The 19,982-nt window shown below is 39.2% G+C and overlaps 2 protein-coding genes across 2 annotated transcripts; one reads left to right on the top strand and one right to left on the bottom strand.

Moving 5' to 3' along the window:
- The first annotated feature begins 513 nt into the window (after positions 1–513).
- Positions 514–3,713, top strand: siva1 (SIVA1, apoptosis-inducing factor). The gene is made up of 4 exons (XM_032546709.1): positions 514–732; positions 924–1,106; positions 2,179–2,332; positions 3,492–3,713. The coding sequence occupies exons 1-4, from the start codon at positions 612–614 to the stop codon at positions 3,538–3,540; spliced, it is 507 nt and encodes a 168-aa protein (XP_032402600.1). The 5' UTR covers positions 514–611; the 3' UTR covers positions 3,541–3,713.
- Positions 3,714–11,232: 7,519 nt separating this feature from the next.
- On the bottom strand, positions 11,233–19,411 carry zbtb42 (zinc finger and BTB domain containing 42). Its single transcript, XM_032546707.1, has 2 exons — positions 19,195–19,411; positions 11,233–17,160 (listed from the first exon to the last, which is right to left on the bottom strand). Exon 2 carries the CDS (start codon positions 17,144–17,146, stop codon positions 15,566–15,568), a length of 1,581 nt encoding a protein of 526 aa, XP_032402598.1. The 5' UTR covers positions 17,147–17,160; positions 19,195–19,411; the 3' UTR covers positions 11,233–15,565.
- Positions 19,412–19,982: the final 571 nt, after the last annotated feature.

Raw genomic sequence — 19,982 nt, 5'->3', positions numbered from 1 at the left:
AGCCTACTTTTGTTGGTCTTATACATACAATTAAAAGAAAATGTTCAAGTTTAAGTGCCTTAAATATAATATATTTCAATTACTATTTGGTAGTATAAAAATACAAACACCAAATTTGTATTTGACACCAATTATTTATTTGAGAAATGTTTAGGCTAATTGTTGGTTGTTGGCTTTACTTTCGTAATGTTCCTCATCTTGCCTTTGACCCCCTAATGTTAAAACAATTTTATGTTCAAAATTTAAGCTGTGCTCTTCAGTTTCCAAATATTTCCAGTGTTAAAGGAGTTTAAAGCTTAGAATAAAATAATCTTTTGTAGGCTGTTTTTGATTCGTTTTCTCAAAAGAACTGAAAGCTAAAAAATCCCAGCGTAATCACTTACTACATTTTCTACGGTCCCGGAATGCAACATCATGTCCTTAAATAGGTTTAAAAGTTGATCACGTGGTACAAGAGCAGCAATCTGAGATTGGAGTTTTGTTGTCACGTGACGATAACCTGCTGTTTGTGATTGGCTGCTCTCTGCCTCCTGCCATTTTTCCCGCAATAAACAAGTGTGGGGGTGTTAGCGTAGCTATACACAGAGAACTTTGCACATTTACCAGCTAAAATGCCCAAACGAACTTGTCCTTTTCCTGAATCCTTCTCTTCCCAGTACAAAATACATATCGGGCAGCGGGAGATAAACAGTTACGGAGTGTTTGGAAATAAATATAGGCAAGAAATATACGGTAAGTAATGGTTGTGGACCACGGACCATCGCTGTTGCTCCCTGTTAGCCACGGTGTTAGCTTCGTTGCGCACATTTGCTTGTGGTTCTCTGCATTTGCAGCTGCTGTTTACACACTTGTTTTTGTTAAACAGCTGGTTGAGTCTCTTGTATGATTGCTTTACTCTTCCCCTCCCTTTCTGTCTCTTATAGAAAAGACAAAGAACCTGCTTTTCAATGGTGCGAAAGCTGTAGTGGGGAAAATATGGACTGGAGAGGAGAAGTGCCCAGATTCACAGTTTAAAGAACAACACACTGCATGCAGTCAGACACTCCTGAGAGGACAGACACTTATTGGGCAGGATGGGAAACTCACAAGAACAAATGCTGTACAAGGTAAGTTCAGACCATTGGTCTCATGGTCAAAAATTATGCACAGCAAAGAGATTTTAAATATTAACTTTAAACAAACGTTGTGAAGAACAACATCTCATCCGCAATACACGTGGTGCAGGACTAGATCATAGGCCAGAGAAACTTTCCTGATAACCGTTATAATGCTGCCTGCACAATAGTTAGGAGTCAAAAATTGGATGCTTGGGCACACAGTTACGAACCAAAACAGCTCTCTGTCGACAGTAGTTAATAAAAACACAAATTAGAGAACAAAATACAGACAACAAACAAAAGTGTAAATGCAGAATCTTTATGCATTTAAAAAGTGCATAAACAAAAAGATTGTGGGAATCATGTATTATACTCTGCTTCAAAAATTTACAAAACCTAAACCATTCTTCCGGTTGCATCCTCTCTGTTTCAGGCTTGTTTTGGTATAACAGGAAACCTAACTTGAAGTACTTCCGCATATTAGACATTAACCTACAACAATTTGGACAAAGCCGATACTACAGCCACCATACTTATTTTAAATCAGTAACTCAAAGCCAGTAAAAGTTTTGATCCAAACACTACTGACTTTTAAAGGCACTTTATGTTCCGATCCATAAATGCCTCACAGTTGCAGGAAGGTGAACTCTTCTTACACCCAGCGGTTTGAAGGAATATGGTAATGGTAAATGTAATTAATGCCACATCTGTTGTTGTTTCTACATTCCTCTGCACTGGTATGACTGGTAGGTACCAGATCCTTCATAAAGCCAGGATCTACAACATTTGCTTTTAGATTTAGGGTTTAACTTTGATTCAAACCATTATTTCAGCTGAAGTCCAAGATGAAATTGTTTCTTGACTTCTGTTGGTTTTAAGTAATTACACAGTTGTTTAAATATGTATTACACCAATAATATATCTACAAAACACGGATTGCATGAGCTTACCTGTTTTCTTTTTCTGGCAGAAACATTGTTAAACAGTTAATGCTTTGTGCCAGCAGATGTCAGGCTTGGCCTGTGCTTGCAAGATTGCAAGCTTTTAATGTCTGAGCCTAAATGGGTGTATTTTTATGTAGGTGTGCCGGCGGCTCCCACAGGCTGCTGTGTTTGTCATAAAAATCAGGGTTCCAGGACGCTGTGTTCCCAGTGTGACAGACTGGCTTGTGCTTCTTGTACCAGACAATGTTCCAGCTGCTGCAGCCTGTGCTGCTCCGTCTGCACCATCATAGAGTAAGTTTAACTTCTCCCCTGTCTGTATTTATACATTGTCTTGCAAAAGTTTTAATGCTGCTTGAATTATCCAGACATTACAACTACAGACTTTTCTGGGATTTAATGGAATTGTAACAGTGACCTTTCCTGTAGAGGTCCAACAGTCCAGCTGTGTTTATCTTGGTATAAAAACTATTAATCAGCAAAGGCTTTAGATAAAAATTTGACAGGCAGGTCATGTCAAACTTAAAGGAACAAATAAAATCTCAAATATTGAAGAGCTCACAGATCATTGAGAAAATGGGAATAGGATGACACAACTGCAGACCTACCAAAGTATGGTCAGAAGCAGCCATTGTTGTGTTTATGGGAAAAATGTGGGAAAAGAAACATTTTTGAAAGAAAATACCTGTTTCAGCGACAAGTCTTGCAAAGCATACTACAACTGTGGAAAAGGTTATTTTGTTAAATGAGACCAAATATGAAAATGTTAAAGGGTTACGGATACATATTAAAGACACTGTATATGTTAGTGTAAAATGCCTTTTTATATATGTGTTTAGTAATAGTAGAAACTATCAGAGTGACCTTTAATCTTTGTAAGTATACCGGAAATATTTTACACTGAGTTTCAAAAAAGGTTTGTTAATAAAACTTTTACTAGATGGCATTTCTGTAAGTAGGCACTGAGGGGCGCAGATAAATGTTACATATTCTCATGACTGTCATTACATTTACTGCCAGAAGGGGTAGACAAATCTTCCCAAGGCAGCTTTTAAATGTTTTCATTTTACTTTGGTCCTTGAATTTAAATTTTTCTATCTTTGCTATTTAACAACATTGATTTAGTCAATTATTTTAGCTTTAATTTGAGATCTGAAATAAGCAATGTTACATTAATAAATATATTTTGAGTTTCATGCTTGATTTGCATTAAAGGGATAAAACACCAGAAGTTGACTGTATTTTCTTAAATTGTTGCTGACAATTCTTCACAAAACATAAAGTCTTCAGATATCTTCAATAAATTGTACTTTAAATGATTTACATTTCTCCAGCTTTTTTACCCTTGTGTTAGTGAACCAAACTGAAGTGAGAAAGTTAGATGTTTAATTCTGTTGGACTAATTAAGCAGCTATCAACTGATATTTAACATTTTAAACCCTCTTCATTCCAGTTACAGTGGACCATACGATGAAGTGCTATGCTGCAGCTGTTCAACATAACAAGGACCAACAGGAAGGATCAGATTGAGTACTTGATCATGTAAAGTTGCCCCCATGAGATATTACAAAGATTACAGTGTAAACTTGTTTTTTTGATTGAAATGTATTCTTGTATATATGTGTTTCATTCTGTAATGAACTGAAATTAAACTTGAATGTTTTTATTAAGTCTATTTTACTTTGTAAATTTTATGTTTTGACTTGGTATTGCATTAAATAGCATATGTTCTAATTTTTCAATAGACCCTTTTCACATGACGTCACACAACTTCCGTTTTGGCTCGAAGCTGTGTATCCTTAGTTCCGGTGTACATAGTAAGTAATGATAAAGTTGTCTATTTCATATAGAGAGAGAGAGATAGAGAGAGAGAGAGATATGTATAAATCTGACAGCATATGTTGATCAGACAGATCACCGGAGCATGGAGTTTACACAGTCTCTAAAACATTTGCCTAAAATAAGATTTGAAGATATATCACGATTTGCAAACCAGTTCTCTCTGACAAAAACCGTTAGCTTAGCATTAGTGAATTTTGTTAGCTAGCTAACTACGTGACATAACTGTTCCTTAACCAGAACTTTTTACTGTTTTTGAACTATAACGTTTTAGGCTCTAATCTTGATCAGATTATTAAATTATAGACTGGAGTTGCCACTCATCCCATAAAATAGGGATTTGTTTGTTATAAGCAGAGATGTCCGGTGCCGCCGCTGCTTTGTAATGCCTTTAATCGGACCACTTTTTCGGTAACGAATAATCTAACGAGTTCGTATTTCAAATCCAGTAATCAGATTAAAGTTATTTATCCAAATCATTGCACATTAATATTTTCTTGTGTATTTATTTTTATTCCTTCTTTGCGTCTTTGGGAGAGACTCTGTGACAGTTAGCAGTGACAGAAACATGAACAGTGCATGGAGATGCGCATTTTGTTGCTGGAAAAACAGAAATATCGTCAAGCCCAACTGTTATTTGTGGCTTTTGTCTTGTTTTTTCTAAACTTATAAAAAAGTAATACAAAAGTGAACCTCTAACGTTACAGCGCTGACAGGCGGCCGTGTATATCTTTCCTAACTGTGGCTAAAGCTGCTGCTAGCTGGTTTACTCATGATCAGAGGCTGGTTCCTTTGAATACAGTTGGAGAATGGTAAATTGACAATGACTTATAACGGTTATCTAGCACGTAAACACTGTTTTATAAAACACCGAAAGTGAACCTCTAAACGTTACAGCGCTGACAGAGAGTATATTTTTCCTAAATGTGGCTAAAGCTGCTGCTAGGTGGTTTACTCTCCGATCGGAGGCTGTTTATTTTATACACAGATAGAGAATGGTGAATTTACAATGATTAGTAACAGCTATCTAACACTTAAATGCTGTTATTATTAAACTTACCTTTTATTATATCCTTAAGATTATGAGAATGCGGGAAGTTTTCAGCTTGGTTCCCAAGGCAAAATCACACCGGAAGTAAAGATACCCAGTTTTGAGTTATGGCGGCCATTGTCTGACGTCACTGTGAAAAGGGTCTAAATTGATGTCTCAAAGTTCTTGTTTACAAATATTAGATATGTTTTAAAAAAACAAAAAGTCACAAGTTGAAGAAGAATGATTTGCTACATTTTTAAAATTCCAAAACTATGCATAACACAAAGTCTACCCACAACAAAAGTATTGATGTATTGAAATCTGCTGTTCAAATTTGAGTTTGAGTGAATACTTATTTATTTGGTAGTTTACATAGAGAGAAAAGTAATCTGAAAGCAGCAGCTTGGACCCCTAGCAAAACAACACCCTACAGAGGAATTTAAAACGACTCTGCCTGTTATTTACCACACGGGAAAACCCATCTGTAACCCATCAATGTAATTTGAAACGCTAAGACTCTACCAACCTTTACGTTACATTTTCCAGTTTCTGCTCCAGTTCTGACCAGCATTACTCTGATGCTAACAGTGCTATGTCCTTCTGTTTCTCAGAGAAATGGTCAACAGCATACACTGGGGAGCCATGAATAGATTGTGAAAGTCACATTTCTCCATACAATCTGCTGATTTAACTTGTGAGGCTTTGACTGCACTAAAGCAATGTAGTTAAAACAAACAGGACAACACCTGTTAGCAACTTAAAACAACATAATTGCAACTGCTGTTGATTTCTCCAGATGCTGTTTAGACCTCTGAAAGTTGCATGTGATGTGAAGGAAAGTGAGAAAGGTGCAGTGAAATATTTCATTAATTTGGATAAATGTTTGCTGAGTAATTATTACTATATGTAATCTGCGGGCATCAGCTGGTGTTTGGTACTGACAGTTAGCACAAGAGTTAAAACTACATTGTAAAAGAAACGATGTTCTTGCTTGATTGCAATATGATTGCAAAAATAAAAACTGCAAGCAGCCCTATTGTCTGACTGTTGACTCCCCGCTGGAGTTATCCATAGGAATTTTGGCATAAACTATGTTTTGGATTGCTAGTGGTGAATAATTTCAGGTCAAGGAGTGTTTCCAACAGAGAGAGATCTTTTTGGTTGTAGAGCTCACTAATGTTTTCTGCGTAGTTAATCTTTGTAGCAGAGGTGCTTGCATTCATCTTCATAATCGGATCCATGAGGGTGCCAACTCAATGTTTTCACATACAGGGGGGCTTTTTGTTTCAGAATATTCCATCTCATCTCATTTAAACATAATAAATAAGCTGCTTATAAGGTGTTTATTTATTTCCTGCTATTTGGCACTAAAATATGTTGAAAAAATATATATAAAAACATCCGAGTCTGAAGGTTACTCATCAGCAGGTGGCAGCACACTTCATGAAATACTTGTTTGAGAGCTGAGTTGTTAAAGAGACTTGGCGTCTTCGCAGTTTCTCTTTGTGTGCGAACACATTAGTCTCCCCAGTCTGAAGACAAACTCCTTCAACCTTTCAACCAAAGTGTTTTATTTTGGCTCGACGACGATAATGACATTCCTACCCAGCTTTTCTGGAATGACCTTGAGATTTATTTGCTGAAACAAGACAAACGAGAGACAGAACAGAACCAGAGCTTTGAAGCGGTTTGGCTTCGGTTATCCCTACCGGACCCGACCTTGGGGTGGTGTAGTCATCACTTTGTGTTGGCTGCTGTTCATCTCTGGCGACGGCTGCCTTTCAGGGTCAGATATTGTACACTGTAAATAATTGTTCTCAGCAGCACTTTACAGCAATCAGTCACACGCCGTCGTGGATGCCGGTGTTCTGTTTATTTGTGCTACGGCTTGGTTCGAGTGAGCTTCGCGGAGCTTATTGCAAATGTGTCTGTGAACCGTCGAGTCACATCGCTTGCTCAGCGGCCCAGTTGTGGCCCGGGTCTTTGGGGAGCTGTTGCAGTTGGTGTCCGAGGGCACTGCTTGACTTCTGGCTGAGTGAGCAGACAGCTGCTGGGGAGCCAGGCGTCAACTTGTCTGCACATTTCTTGATAAGACTTTAAGAAACTCCGTTAGATATGAAAGACTTGATGTAGATATGTGGCTTTTAAAGCTGCAGTGTTTCTGCTGAATATTGGACAAAAGAAGCTCAAACTAGACTTGTTTTTAGACAATGGAAGTGGCTGAAATTGGTCGGTTATGATTATTAACTCTTTTTTTTGGAGTAGACCTGAATGTTGATTATAATGATTGTCAACATTATAAAAGTTGATAATCTATGTTCTATTGAAAAATTTCCTTTCTTTATTTGAGCACATTTAGTTTGTGGAGGGGGCAGTCAGGGTTACATCATCTTGAGTGCCCCAAATATTTGCCTCCCTTACAATTATGAAATTAAGGCTTTTTTTGTAATTCATAATGTATAAAGTAGATCAAAGTATCTGTAGAAGTTCAAAATGGAGGGATGTACAGACATTTCATCAAATGGAGAGGGCACTGCATCTTCTCTCCATCACTGTAGATTTCATACCCTTGGAGTTCTATCTTTGAACATGTGATTATGATTATTCATGTTTTGCATTCTTTTCAGTTCTTTTCTTTGACTTGACTGCTTTGCATATGATGCTTAGCCTCCCTCACCCCATCTTGCTGTTTTCAACTCTGTATTGATGACTTTATGTACCTGCATAAACCAGAGTACAGCTGTTAGGGCTTCAAGCACATCCTCATCCTTGACACCAAAAGGTTGCGTTGAGCAGCCTTGCTGGGAAAGAACCCCTCATATGATACATGTATGGTGGCAAGAAGCAAGGGGGGCCCCACATAATCACCCATCGAGCACCAGACAGCACCAACTGGACCGGGCCACGTGGCTTTGTCTTTCACCCTTTCTTTTGGAGGACCAGCTGTGGTCTGAGCGTGGCGAGTGTCAAACCCAGTGATGCTGCTGCTATAAATATGAGTCATTGAGTGGATGGAGCTTGAGTTAGTGACAGCTGTATGCTGGACCAAGGACACGCTATCTTGGCACCATTGAAGGGAGACGGTCCAAATAAGGTCAACACAGTACGAGAGATTGCTACATACTTTTATTACAATTTTAGTGTATTTAATACAACCAGATGTTAGCAAAGAAGTGGAAAGTTTTGTCATACTTCTGTGGTTTATTTGAAATTGGAGGGCAGATATGACATTTTAGAATCATAAAACCTATAAATGTTAAAGTGTTAAAAATCAATTTTAATCTGCTTTTCCATAGTTAAGATGTACCCTATATCAATAATTATATTTTTTATGTACCCTCTTGTCAATGCAAAACATTTAATGATTTCTGTTGATCACGTGAAATCATTAATCAATCCTGTGAAACATGTCTGAGCCAAATGGAGAAGGGTTTTGACTGCAGTTGCAGTTAGCTTATATATTTGTATTTTCACTTCCATTTCATCCAGAGCATGTAGCATTAGCTCGAAGGGACTTTTTTGGTCAAAACAACTGATTGTTGTGGGGAAACTAAAAGTGCTCTGTTGTAAAGTGCCTGTAATTTGTCACAGTGGCAAATGACCACAAATAACAACAAAATTGTTATTCATAACCCTAAAATTCCTTCATATACAAGCAATTTCTGGTCTGGTTCTGACCAGCATTGTTGCGCTGATGTGTACAGGCATGGGTCTCCACTTTCCTCCCACAATATAATAACCATGGAAGCTTGTTTGTAATCTATTACTTTAAGTTTTTTCTCTTGACTTTGTCCTCGTCACTGAATAAAAATTTATATAAATAAAAAAAAATTTAAACTCTATTTCAAGCCATCCTTTACTATTGCTACTTTGGTCTTCGGTGGACATTACATTATGTATTGATTTGGTGGCTGAAATGTAACACCACTACTAATGGACGACTGCCTTTTTTTTTTCCTCATACTGAAATTAATATAACTATCATGACCCACAGCTATGAATACCACTGAAACGGAAAAGTTGCAAAAATCATGATTATATGTCCTTTGAAATATTGTCTCAGATTTTCTGAAAGTCAAAAGAATGGCTCCTCCAAACATTAAGTGGATGATAACAATATGCATGTGTAAGCCAGGGGGGCAAACTAACAATGCGTATGTGTGTGTGTGTACTGTCTGTACACAAGCGTGCGTGCGGACGTGTTTGTGTGCCCTTTTCAAAGTGTGACCACCTGTCCTTTGTTAAGAAATAAATAAATAAACATTGGCCCCACCAGCTGTCCCTGGCAGTCCGTCCCTGCAGAGGTCAAGGGCTCCCACCGCTGGCCTTGTTGAGGTGGTGGACACTTACAACTTTCCTCTCAACTTCTCTCAAGTACCTCTAAACACAAACACACACACGCACACATTGGAACACACAAAAAGAACCAGGCTTTGAGCCTTGGAGAGGAATGTTTTATTACTCCGTCGAGTTACACTGCACATATCCCAGCTCGTCACCCTGCAGCTAAGCCCCGTCACATGGCCCCTGCTTTCCATGTGAATGTGTTGGTTCATAAGAAATGCACACAGGCAGGAAGTTTAAGCCCCAGATCCCTGAAGGCAGATGTGAGATGTTTGGTGCCGGTGAGCGCTCCGAGGCCTGCTGCTACTGTGGCTGCTTACAGTAACATTGAGAAGGGCCCTTATTTACAGTGCCACAAGCTGGCTGAGGCTGTTGGGGTGGCAATGAATGATCTTGGGAGGACATTGTTTTCTTTATGTTGGAGCTGGCTGGCTAGCGCCGCCGTGTCGTCTGTTTGTGTATAAAGTACGTGCTGGGGAGCTGGGCCAGACAATAGCCCGGCTGAGCTACTACCCACGCACACAATAGAGCAGTGGGATGAGGCCGTAGTTTTTTGGGGGCCGTGGGGGTGGGCAGTTCTGGGCGAGCTGGATGCAGCCCTTGTCTATATGGCGTTCCCAGAGTGTGGGTGAGCTGGGATTTGGGGGAGGGTGGTGGGAACCCGAGCACATCCCGATTGGGATCACGTAGCAAAGCAGCTGGATTTCTTTCATGGTGCAGCAGGGAAATAATTAAAAGTCCTTCGTATTGAAAATGTCGAATGAATTGGCATGAATCAACCTTAATTAGACACACATTTGGTACGAGTGTGTTTACACACAAATACTGTGTGTAATCAAGTCGAGTTTTGGTAAAAACTAAATAGCAGTCAAGTGGGTTTGCTATGGAGGTTTTATCTCTTCTTCGGTATATTGGAAACAGGTCAGAAACAATAGGAGCTCATCTTGAAACTACTCTGTCCTTGAGGTCAGTTTACACTTTCAGACAGATAGGTCCTGTAAGACCTGAAGTATTGTCACACTGTTGTCTCTGTACACACTGCAGTACTCCATACACACAGCAACCACTAGTGTGTCAGACAAGGACTTCTCATTGGAATACGGTGACACCCACCTTTATTCGCACCCATAGTGAAAATGTGCAAAAAGCCTTAAAATAAATTAATCTTTTACTGCAGTGGCATAATCTTGAATTATTATTTCTGTTAATCCAGTGTAGTACATTTATTCAGTGGGCAGAAAGTTCAGTGTCTTTCTTTTTTATGAAACCTTCACTGGGATAGAAATATGACAGCAGAAAAGGCACATCTGTTTTAGAAAAAATCGTCTTTCATGCTTCCTAGAGAACTGCAGCCAAGTGTTGAGTTTTTAAGTGATACTAGAAAGAAGACTCTTCTCTCCTACCATCACAAACATAATTTCCTCTGGTAATTTACCTAGAATTGTTTGCTAGAGGAGACTAAGCGATTTTTAGCAACAAAAAAAAACGGTTCAGGTGTGAAAAAAATTACGAATATGCGAAAAAGCTCCACATTCTCATGGTTAAATATGGAGGGTATGTGAAGCTGTGGCCCTGTTTCTCTTCCAAAGTCTATGTGAACTTTGTAAAATAAACTGCATTATGAATCATTGGAATAGTAAGGCATTTTAAATTAATATCAGGTGGACTGCCAGAAAACTAAAAATGAGTCGTCTTTAGGTCTTTCAATGGAATATTTATCTAAAACTCTCCAGACTAATATAACAACTAAGAAGCAAGCTAAAAAGATAATAAAAGAGGACTCGGAATTGTGATAAGAGAAACAAAAATTCCCTATCTGCGTAAGCTCTGACACATATATTTCTTGTGAAATATTATGGTAGAAAATCTGCTTTGTTGTTGTTTTTTTAATCAAAGTTAGCTGATAATCAGCTGGTGTGAGACTGCTTAAAAAGGGAACGAGGGAGTAAGGAAACAAAAAGATTGCCACACAAACAGATAAAGTTGTTCCATTTAATTCTATGTAGAATCTCAATAAAAGACCTAAATCAAGATTGTCACATTTTCACAGCACACACACACAGTCACACTCCAAAAACAAAAGCCCAAACAGAGAAAAATGCACAATTAAAGATCAAAGTAAAATTGTCTCAGTATCTAAGCAATGCCAATTCTGCACAAAGATTGTCCTCTAAATCTCTACACCGCTAACACTGAAGCAACTGCTCGCTAGAAAATATACTTTCATTTAAAAAATTATATTAGATTCTAATGGCACTTCTAAAAAGTCTATTGAAAATGTATGTGTTCGACATGTAGAAGTGTTTTTTGTTGTTTTTTTTCACATAGGAGCCAAATTAAAACCAAGAATAAAATGTCATACAGGAAGCATATGAAATAATAAATATTTTTCATGATTATTCACAGTTGTAACCTGCAGAGGACACAATTCTAGTGATTTGCTTTCGATTTGAAAGAGCATACAGCATGAGGGGCAAATGTATCCCTGTTTCAAGAAGAAGAAAAAAAAATCTGCGTTTCACATTCAACAGTGACATAAAAATACAAATGAAACAGATTAATTTCCAGTAGTATTGACTTAAAAAATTAAACACAAAGGTGACTTCAATTTAACACAACCACAGCTACTTTATTCACAAAATTTCAACCCCCTTGGTTTAATCTCTCACAATAAATCACTAATGAATGCTTTTTAGTTTTGCCCAAACATTTTATCTAAAAAAAACCCAAAAGAAAACTTAAATATCTTAATACCAGCAGGGCAATGTTTCTGTAAGGCAAAAATAAAAAATAGAAATTAAAAAGTTTTCTCCAGATGCAGCACCGATTTGTGTGTCTACAAGGCACATTTGGTGATCATCCTGGAGGTATAAATAAAAACAGCAAACAAAATCAAGATTATTTTTTTTCTCATTTTTTACGTGTTAGTTATTCTATCGCTGTACATTAGAGGATCAGAAAGGTTCCTTTAAAAAAAGAAAGAAAATCTACATTCCTTTGTGCTTCATTTCAAATTAACTTTACCAGCACTTATCAGAAGTGATGTGTGTGAAAAGGAGTGTTTTTATTTCATTCAAGCATCACTGCTGGGTTTGAATCAGGGGAAAAAAACAACAGACTTGCAATTCCAAGCAAAATCCTCCTCCTTACTCATTGTAAGAAAAAGAAATGCCAATAGCTGTTTCTGAATTCATTTGATTGAAAGACCAGAAAAAAAAAATTAATCAGGGAACAATGGACATTTTTCCACCACATGCTTTGAAGCCTTCAAACAATGCACCTGTTTACTGTCTGCCTTTGCTAAATACATTTCTCACATTCCACCGGTTCCATTCAACCCAGAAAAAGTGCAAAAAGAGGCCTGAAGTGCCTTTTCTCCCCATAGCTTTGGAGAGCACAGAGATACACAATGATCCCTTGAGAACTACCTGGAATTGGAAAAGAGGTGAAGGAGGCAGGTTGAGGGGGGACAATGCCTGTATTGTCTGGTTTCTATAGGTAGTCAGTAGCGTATCGGTGCGGCTGTGCTTGTGAACAACTGTTTCACCTGTCAGAGCAGAAGTCGGAGCACTACTAAATGATTTGTAGCTAGAAGGTGGAGCTCAATAGACCCCTGGACGTGGAAAATGAAAAAAACTCTGAAAAAGATGTGTCAACTCACACACTTTCTGATATGGGGGAAAAAAACAAACCCATTTGATAAATATAATATATATTTACATTAAATACACAAATAGTAAGAAATAGCAGCCTAGACAATAGTGTTGAAATTATATGCATGCTAAAAAGAAGTGCTTCTCTGTGTTCCATGTGAGACATATGGAAAACTCTGGAGAGATTTTCCAAAACATTATATATTAAAATACGATTACAGTAAGTTGATTTGCACAGAGAAAAAAGAAAAACAAAACAAACCGACAGACCCAACACCAGTTAATGTGTACCAACATCGCTAGGCAAAAAAAACAAAAACAAAAAACAAACACCTAAAAGTAAACCCTGAACCAAGTCCAACTAATAAATAAGTTCTGATCAAGTCTTTTCAGGACAGATTAGATGAATATTTTGAACTTTTAGTGCTACTCCCAAGTTAAGAATCCATAACAGCACCTATGCATAAACAAACAGAACCATTTCCTGCCCTTAAAGAGACAAAGGCTTCATCAGTAGTAACTTAGACACATACAGAGGTGCAAAACAAGGAGAAATTTCAGTAGAAGCAGCTAAATGGTAAATGTTTAATGCTTTCTAATTTTGATTCCGCACCATCAGTGTACCTTTTGTATCATACCAAAAAAATAACAAGGTCTTTTACCAGCCAAATAACTGACCCAATTGAGTCAATAAAACAAACCAGATTTATTTTAGAACATATTGCCTTTTTTCAGTGACTGGTAATGCTTTTGGATCATTTTTTAAAAAGACACTTGCTATTATTTGGCATTTGAAGATAATCCATGTCTTTTAAAGGCTTCAACAGTTTAAAAATAAAAGCATAGCAACTTGTGCTAATTTATAAAGTACACTAGATTAAACATTAAGGATTTCATTAGGCAACAGTGTTACAGACGTTAGTTTAATACCTTTCTAGAGATGCACTGATCAATATGTCAGAGCTGAAAATCAGGCAATTTCCCTTGATCAGATCGGATAGTGGCATACTGTAGAAAATCAGTTTTCCCCTTTACTTATTAAATGGATATAAACTAAGAACATTTTTGGTCTGTCCCGTTTTTGCGTACAAAAATAAGACAGACTAAATGATTTGTGATTATTTTTGTGCAGATGATTTAGCTCACAGAATTAATTACAAAAAGAGAAATTCTTCCATAAAATATCTTTGATGGATACATTATATTTAGTCACTGATGATGACAATTTTAATTACAAGAGATGCACCGATCCATTTGGGCCAGACCCAGATATCAGAAATGATATCTGGCCCTGATCTGCTCAAATTTGTAATAAACATGTCAAACATTGAAAAAAATTTTTTTTTTTTTTTGCAATTCATCACATGCATTAAAACTAAAAAAAACATTACAGGCAGTTTGTGGTCTATGACGTCCTTGTATAAGAAAAACAGACTAGACGAGCCGTTTTTGGCTAGGTTATACAGATAATCTTGCTGTTGTCTGCTGCCTATAAACAGAGAAACTTCTCCAATTAAATATTTTTGTTGAATGGATTATATTTAGTATCTAAAGATAATTTAAATTGCTAGCGACAAACCAATCAGTCGCTAGTTGAAAGAGGCCAGTTTCCCCAGTCTTTTCTGACTGATGGTCAGTAGGTCAAATAATGGGCTTTTTTTCCCCCCCTGCTTAATAAATGCAACTAAAAGTGTTCTATGCTTGTAAATGCATTAACAGCCTTTGCTTTGGTGCACTTAGTTCAGTTTAATTCAGAGAAAAATACAGACAGGACTATTTGCTTTGATCAAAAAAATGTAGATATTCGTATAACCCTCGATGTTTTTTTTAGACTACTTGTACTTCAGTGTATTATAGTCCTGAATGATAAAAAATAGCTGTCAAGAATCAGTATTGGCAGACCTTGTGGGAAAACTGAAATCAGTATTGATCAAGAGAGACGTGATCGGTGCATCTCTGCTACTTTTCATCTCTGTTTCATCTATAAAGTAGCAAATTTAAGGCCAATCCACCAAGATGTGCTCAAAACTAAAGAAGCTGGAAATTTAATCCATCAAAAAGGCAAAAGAATACATATGATGGCCTGCATGCTTCGTTTCATGCAACATAAAAACTTCATTTCAAAAACTAAACAGTAAAAAGACAAACTTCCAGTAGTTAAACGTCATTCATTTGTGTTTCTGCTTCATCATAGCATAAGGGCTACAAAAAGCCCCCAAATAAATAATAAAATAATGTAGGCGCTTAAAAGGAAATCATATATTGCTACTCACGGACGGTTCTGATCTCCCATGTGCACAAACAAAATTCATTCTCTTTCTCTCTTGACGATTGTGTGTAAGCATTACGCATTAACAAAAGGATTTGAACCTTTCAGCAAATAAACTCAACAGTTTGACAATAAACAAGACAGAAAATATCAAGTGCATCATCTGATTTGTTGAACTCTCTCTGACACAGATCCAGTAATCTCAGCAGCCTCTGACATAGTCCAGCACAAGAAACAGCTCCAGTTTGAAAATTGCTACATCTTTATAAACTCAAGATATGTCTTTAAAAAACTGTCAACTTATGTATAAGAACAGCAAAAATGGTTCAGTAGTAGTAGTCAGTGTATGAAAGGACATTCTGTCTGATATGGCACTGGTGAGAGGTGTTTTATCCAATGGCAAGAGTTTTGACAAGGCCACAGTGAAACTTCCTGATGTGGCGGTAAAGGTCCCCGGACTGGGTGAAGCGCCGCTCACACCACTTACAAGCGTGAGGCTTCTCGCGCGTATGAACCACTGCGTGCCGACTCAGGTTGTGGGAGTACTGGAAGCTCTTGCCACACTGGCCGCAGGTGAAAGGCTTCTCGCCAGAGTGGGTGCGCTCATGGCGTTTCAGGGTGTACATGCATGAGAAGGTCTTGTTGCACTGCATGCACGTGGGGACGGAACCGTCTGGGGACAGCTTGGAGCGGGCGCCGTCCTTCTCGCGGAAGTGCGAACTGAGATGCAGCTGCAGCACATGAGGGCTGAGGAAGACTTTGCTGCAGAGGGGACACACACACACCTGTTGCCCCGGAGGTAGAAGCACCCCGCTGGAAGTGGAGATGTCGGAGGAGGCCAGGTCGTCCTCTTCCTCTTCCTCGCTGTTCCCCAGTAGCCCGCCCCTCCTGTCCGGCTCGCTGCTTGGGGCGCCCTCCCGCCTCCCGCATGCCTCCCCCTCCTCGTCCATCAGGTCCTCCTCCTTTGAGAGCAGGGCGGCTGTAGCACCGTTGTTGCCTGGGAAGAGGGCAGCGAACCCTGTCACCACTGAGCTCCTGGCACTATTCCCAAAGCGCTGGCTCTCAGGGCTCATCGGCTCACTGTCCTCCTGCTCTGACAGCAAGTCGTGTTCGTCTTTAACAAGTGGCTCAGTGCCCTGCTGCTGGCTGTCGAGGGCCAGCTGTCCCGAGACGTAGGAGGGGTGTAAGAGATCTCTGCTAGACAGAGGCTTGAAAGACAAATCCAGCGCACAGTCCATGTCATCTGAAGCGCAGGACCTCTGGGACAGCAATACGGTGGAGCTACTGACATCAGCTTTTGTTTTTCCAGCTGTTTGGACGCAGGTCTCGGCCTCCGCTGACATATAATTGACACCTACAAGGTCCGGGGACCTGCCGGAGTGACCGTTCGCCTTCTGCCTGCTCTGCATGGACCTATCACAATCAGTGACAGCCAGCCTGACTTCACTGTTGTCTGTGTCAAAGTTTTCTGCCGGGGGGGCCCTATGGAGCCCCTGAATGTGTTGCTGAATGAGTTGCTTACAGTGTAGCTCACCATCCGAGGAGTTCTCCCTCTCCACGCAGCCGAGTCCTAGGCCCTCCCCTAACTTCTCATCCAGGGAGGAAAGTTCCTTATCTTTAAGTTTGCCTTTGCAGACTTTCACTATATCATACATGTGGAGGTAGCTGGCTGCGGCCAGAACATCCTCCACGGGCAGCGCGCTAAACTCCAGCTTCCCCTCATACATAAATTCAAGGAGGAGACTGAAAGCCGGAGCCGTCACAATGTCACTGTTGAGATACACAACGTCCCTTTTGTATAGCTGGTCCCTGTAGAAGAGGTGGAAGTACATGCTGCAGGAGGCCAGCACAGCTCTGTGCGCTTTGAACCGAGCCTCCCCGACGAGAACAGTGCAGTCACAGAGGAAGCCTTGGTGACGCTGCTGACTCAGGCATTGCAGCAACTGGCGGCTATGGTCTGGGAACTCCATTCTTCCTTCATAACCTGATGGAAAAACAGGAAAAACAGGATAGTGGATAAACCAAGCAAGGAGCACATAGAGGGCACAGCGCAGAGCTTTAGAGGTAAACACATAGTGACCTAAAGCACAGAGAATATGAGCAGCGATATGAGCCAAATAGCGCAAAAACAGTGATATTAAATGACTTTCTAATATAACTAAAGGCACACATCCAATGGTAGATTCTGATATGGGTGATATGGCTCACCACTCAGGGTGTCATTAAACTGGTGGATCTATCACAAACAAGAGCTTGAAAAAAAAATAGTTTTTTTTATTTGGTGAAGTTAGGGCAATCTTTACTCGAGACAGATGTAATAACTGCTATATAACCCCTCTGGAGGTCCAGATTTATGTCAAACCTGGACATAAATATTCTACATTTATAATATTCTTTGAAATTTAGTTTGATTAATGTTCCTAAACATTAAAAAATATATTCATTTGTTTGTCAATTGGAGAAAAATAAAATAAAAAGAGGCACTTGCCCAGGGCATCATTAAAGCATGAATGGCCACCTCTCACATCTTAAGATCTGAACAGAGTTGGACAAAGATGCAAAAGATTCTGGAGCAGAATCCAACTCACTACATGTAATAAACAAATACATAAAACTAAATTCTAATGAGACATGAATAAGATGCAAGTGAAAGTGCTGCAGTAACTAGGGTTTTGCTGTAGTTGTGTAGGACATGGATTTACGCAGCACTAACCCTAACCCTATCAAGCCCAGGCAACACAGAAAAACACAGAGTCCTGGTGTTGGAAAGGCCCTACTATTAAGGTAACACTGTTTTGTGTAGAAATAACTGTGGCTATTATTTTAAAGAAATGAAATGGTAAAACATCTCAGATTATGTAAAATATAAAGTTGTTGCATTTTTTGTTAATACCTAAATTGTCTTTTGAGGAATCTGTGCTCACAGTGTAGGTCACACACCCTACATTTGATCTGTCCTTGTTTTTTTTTATTTTCATAATAGTTATGACGCCCTCTGATACAGCTACATCCTGGGCGAAGAGCCATACTGTCTATATCCAAACCTACAAATGCATATAAATCTAAAAATCTATTTACTTTTCTAAGATTTTAAATTGTCTTTATAGTACAGAAATTTGAAATTTTGAGGCATATTTTGTGTTCTCTCAGGGGGGCCCAAACAGCTGCTTGGTCCGCTCATAACATGGACCGGTTTTGAATTTAAAATTCAACATCATTAACTTTGTCCAACTTGAAAGTTAATTATATATATTTTTTAAAGTTTTGCGCTCACCCTCCCTTGATTCACGAAGTGAACGGACCCCCTCCAAATGATTCCCAAATGAGTATCCCTGCGCTTCCACACTCACCGGGGCTTCTCCGTATATGAAAAAAGCTGTTTACGGGACAACCAAGTGGGAATGCGAGTGGAAGAGCTCGTCCGGGAGGCTGAGGTGAAAAAATAAGAGCGGTGCAGAGTGAGTAAACTGCTGCTCTGCCTGCTAATTACACTGCAAGCTGTGGAGTCAGCTGCTCTGACATCACCGCAATGGAAACGCTACCTCCAGCTGTGCTCCTTTTTATGCCATATGTTAACGCTGGGTAACGCAGTAAAAAAAAAAAACCTAACAACTTAGGTAAAAAAAAAAAAAGAATGTATTTAAAGCTGCTGCTATATTACACTGTATTTTAAACTTTTTAATATCGCAAAACAGCGTTTTAATGAACACTCAAACACGCGCTGAACTGGACGCACTTGTTTAAAGAGAATAAACAGTATTTATAGAAAAACACCCCGACGCTAAGGTTTTATGATGCAAAATTCTTATTTATGCGCGACTTTGTTTTACAGAGAAGAAAAGGGAGGAGAAAACAGCTCCGTGTCCGTGCTGGGAGCCTTTTAAACAGCGGAGGAACTCACAAGCAGAAAGCCAACTGCGCTGAACGAAGCGGAGAGGGACACACTCTTTTTTTTTTTTTTTTAACTTTCGCTTTCTCCGTTTTAAAAGGCACGAAAACAACACCCCCTCTTACTTACATGTATTACCGCTCCTATCGTCGTCTTTTTCCTCCCCTTCTACAAGCTCCGGGGTGCTCTCATGATGTACGGCCAGATGTTCGCTTCTTCTTGCCGTTTCTTGAGGCTTCCAGTCCCGACCCTGGGAAGGCAGGCAGGCTGCGCTCACAGCGCTGCTGTGTGTGTGTCAAAGCAGGTTGATAATGGCACAAGTCTCGCGATAGCACCCCGCCACAATAAGTTCTGTACTACTCCGCGAATTCACACAGCGGCAGCAAGTAGCAGAGTACTACACTGGAAAAGGGGAGGGGGCAGAGGTACATTTGCTGTCTGCTTAAAACACCTGTCCCACGAACAGGGCTGGCTTTCAGCGTCATAAATCTCTTCAGTGTGGCGAACCTGGAGCAACTGCAGATAATTGTTTAAAACTAATATATCCTACAAAATTATTATGCGTTGCCAAGTAGCCATAACTCTTGAGATTTTTCACATCACTGTGAGCTGTAAGGAAAATGGTACGTTTTTCAAATGTTTCACTCTTATTTTGCTTTCAGCCCCGTTTACTCTGACATTTTTGGGGCTTTGACACCCCAAAGGTCTTCTACAAGGCTTCCTTGTTGGACCCTTCTCCTGAATTAATAATTTACCAGATGTCTGCACTAACTTTCACATGTACTGTATGTATACAGTAAATAGATTTTTTTTAATATGCAATGAAATGTTCATAAGATATCCTCAAAGTCTGAATCATGTTCAGGATTCAAAAATTATATTAAATAAATTGCCAAAATTGTTAGCATTTTAAACAA

This window comes from Xiphophorus hellerii, chromosome 19 (genome assembly GCF_003331165.1).
Source record: "Xiphophorus hellerii strain 12219 chromosome 19, Xiphophorus_hellerii-4.1, whole genome shotgun sequence".
Classification (NCBI taxonomy): Eukaryota; Metazoa; Chordata; class Actinopteri; order Cyprinodontiformes; family Poeciliidae; genus Xiphophorus; species Xiphophorus hellerii.
The sequence above is the reverse complement of the archived record's forward strand: the minus strand, read 5'-3'. Positions and strand labels throughout refer to the sequence as shown.

Excerpts from the sequence above, each read along its gene's own strand:
- zbtb42 (XM_032546707.1), bottom strand. The coding sequence starts at position 17,146 with ATGGAGTTCCCAGACCATAGCCGCCAGTTGCTGCAATGCCTGAGTCAG.
- siva1 (XM_032546709.1), top strand. The coding sequence starts at position 612 with ATGCCCAAACGAACTTGTCCTTTTCCTGAATCCTTCTCTTCCCAGTAC. Across the intron at positions 733-923 it reads ATATAGGCAAGAAATATACG|AAAAGACAAAGAACCTGCTT; the intron begins GTAAGTAATGGT and ends TGTCTCTTATAG. Across the intron at positions 2,333-3,491 it reads TCCGTCTGCACCATCATAGA|TTACAGTGGACCATACGATG; the intron begins GTAAGTTTAACT and ends TCTTCATTCCAG.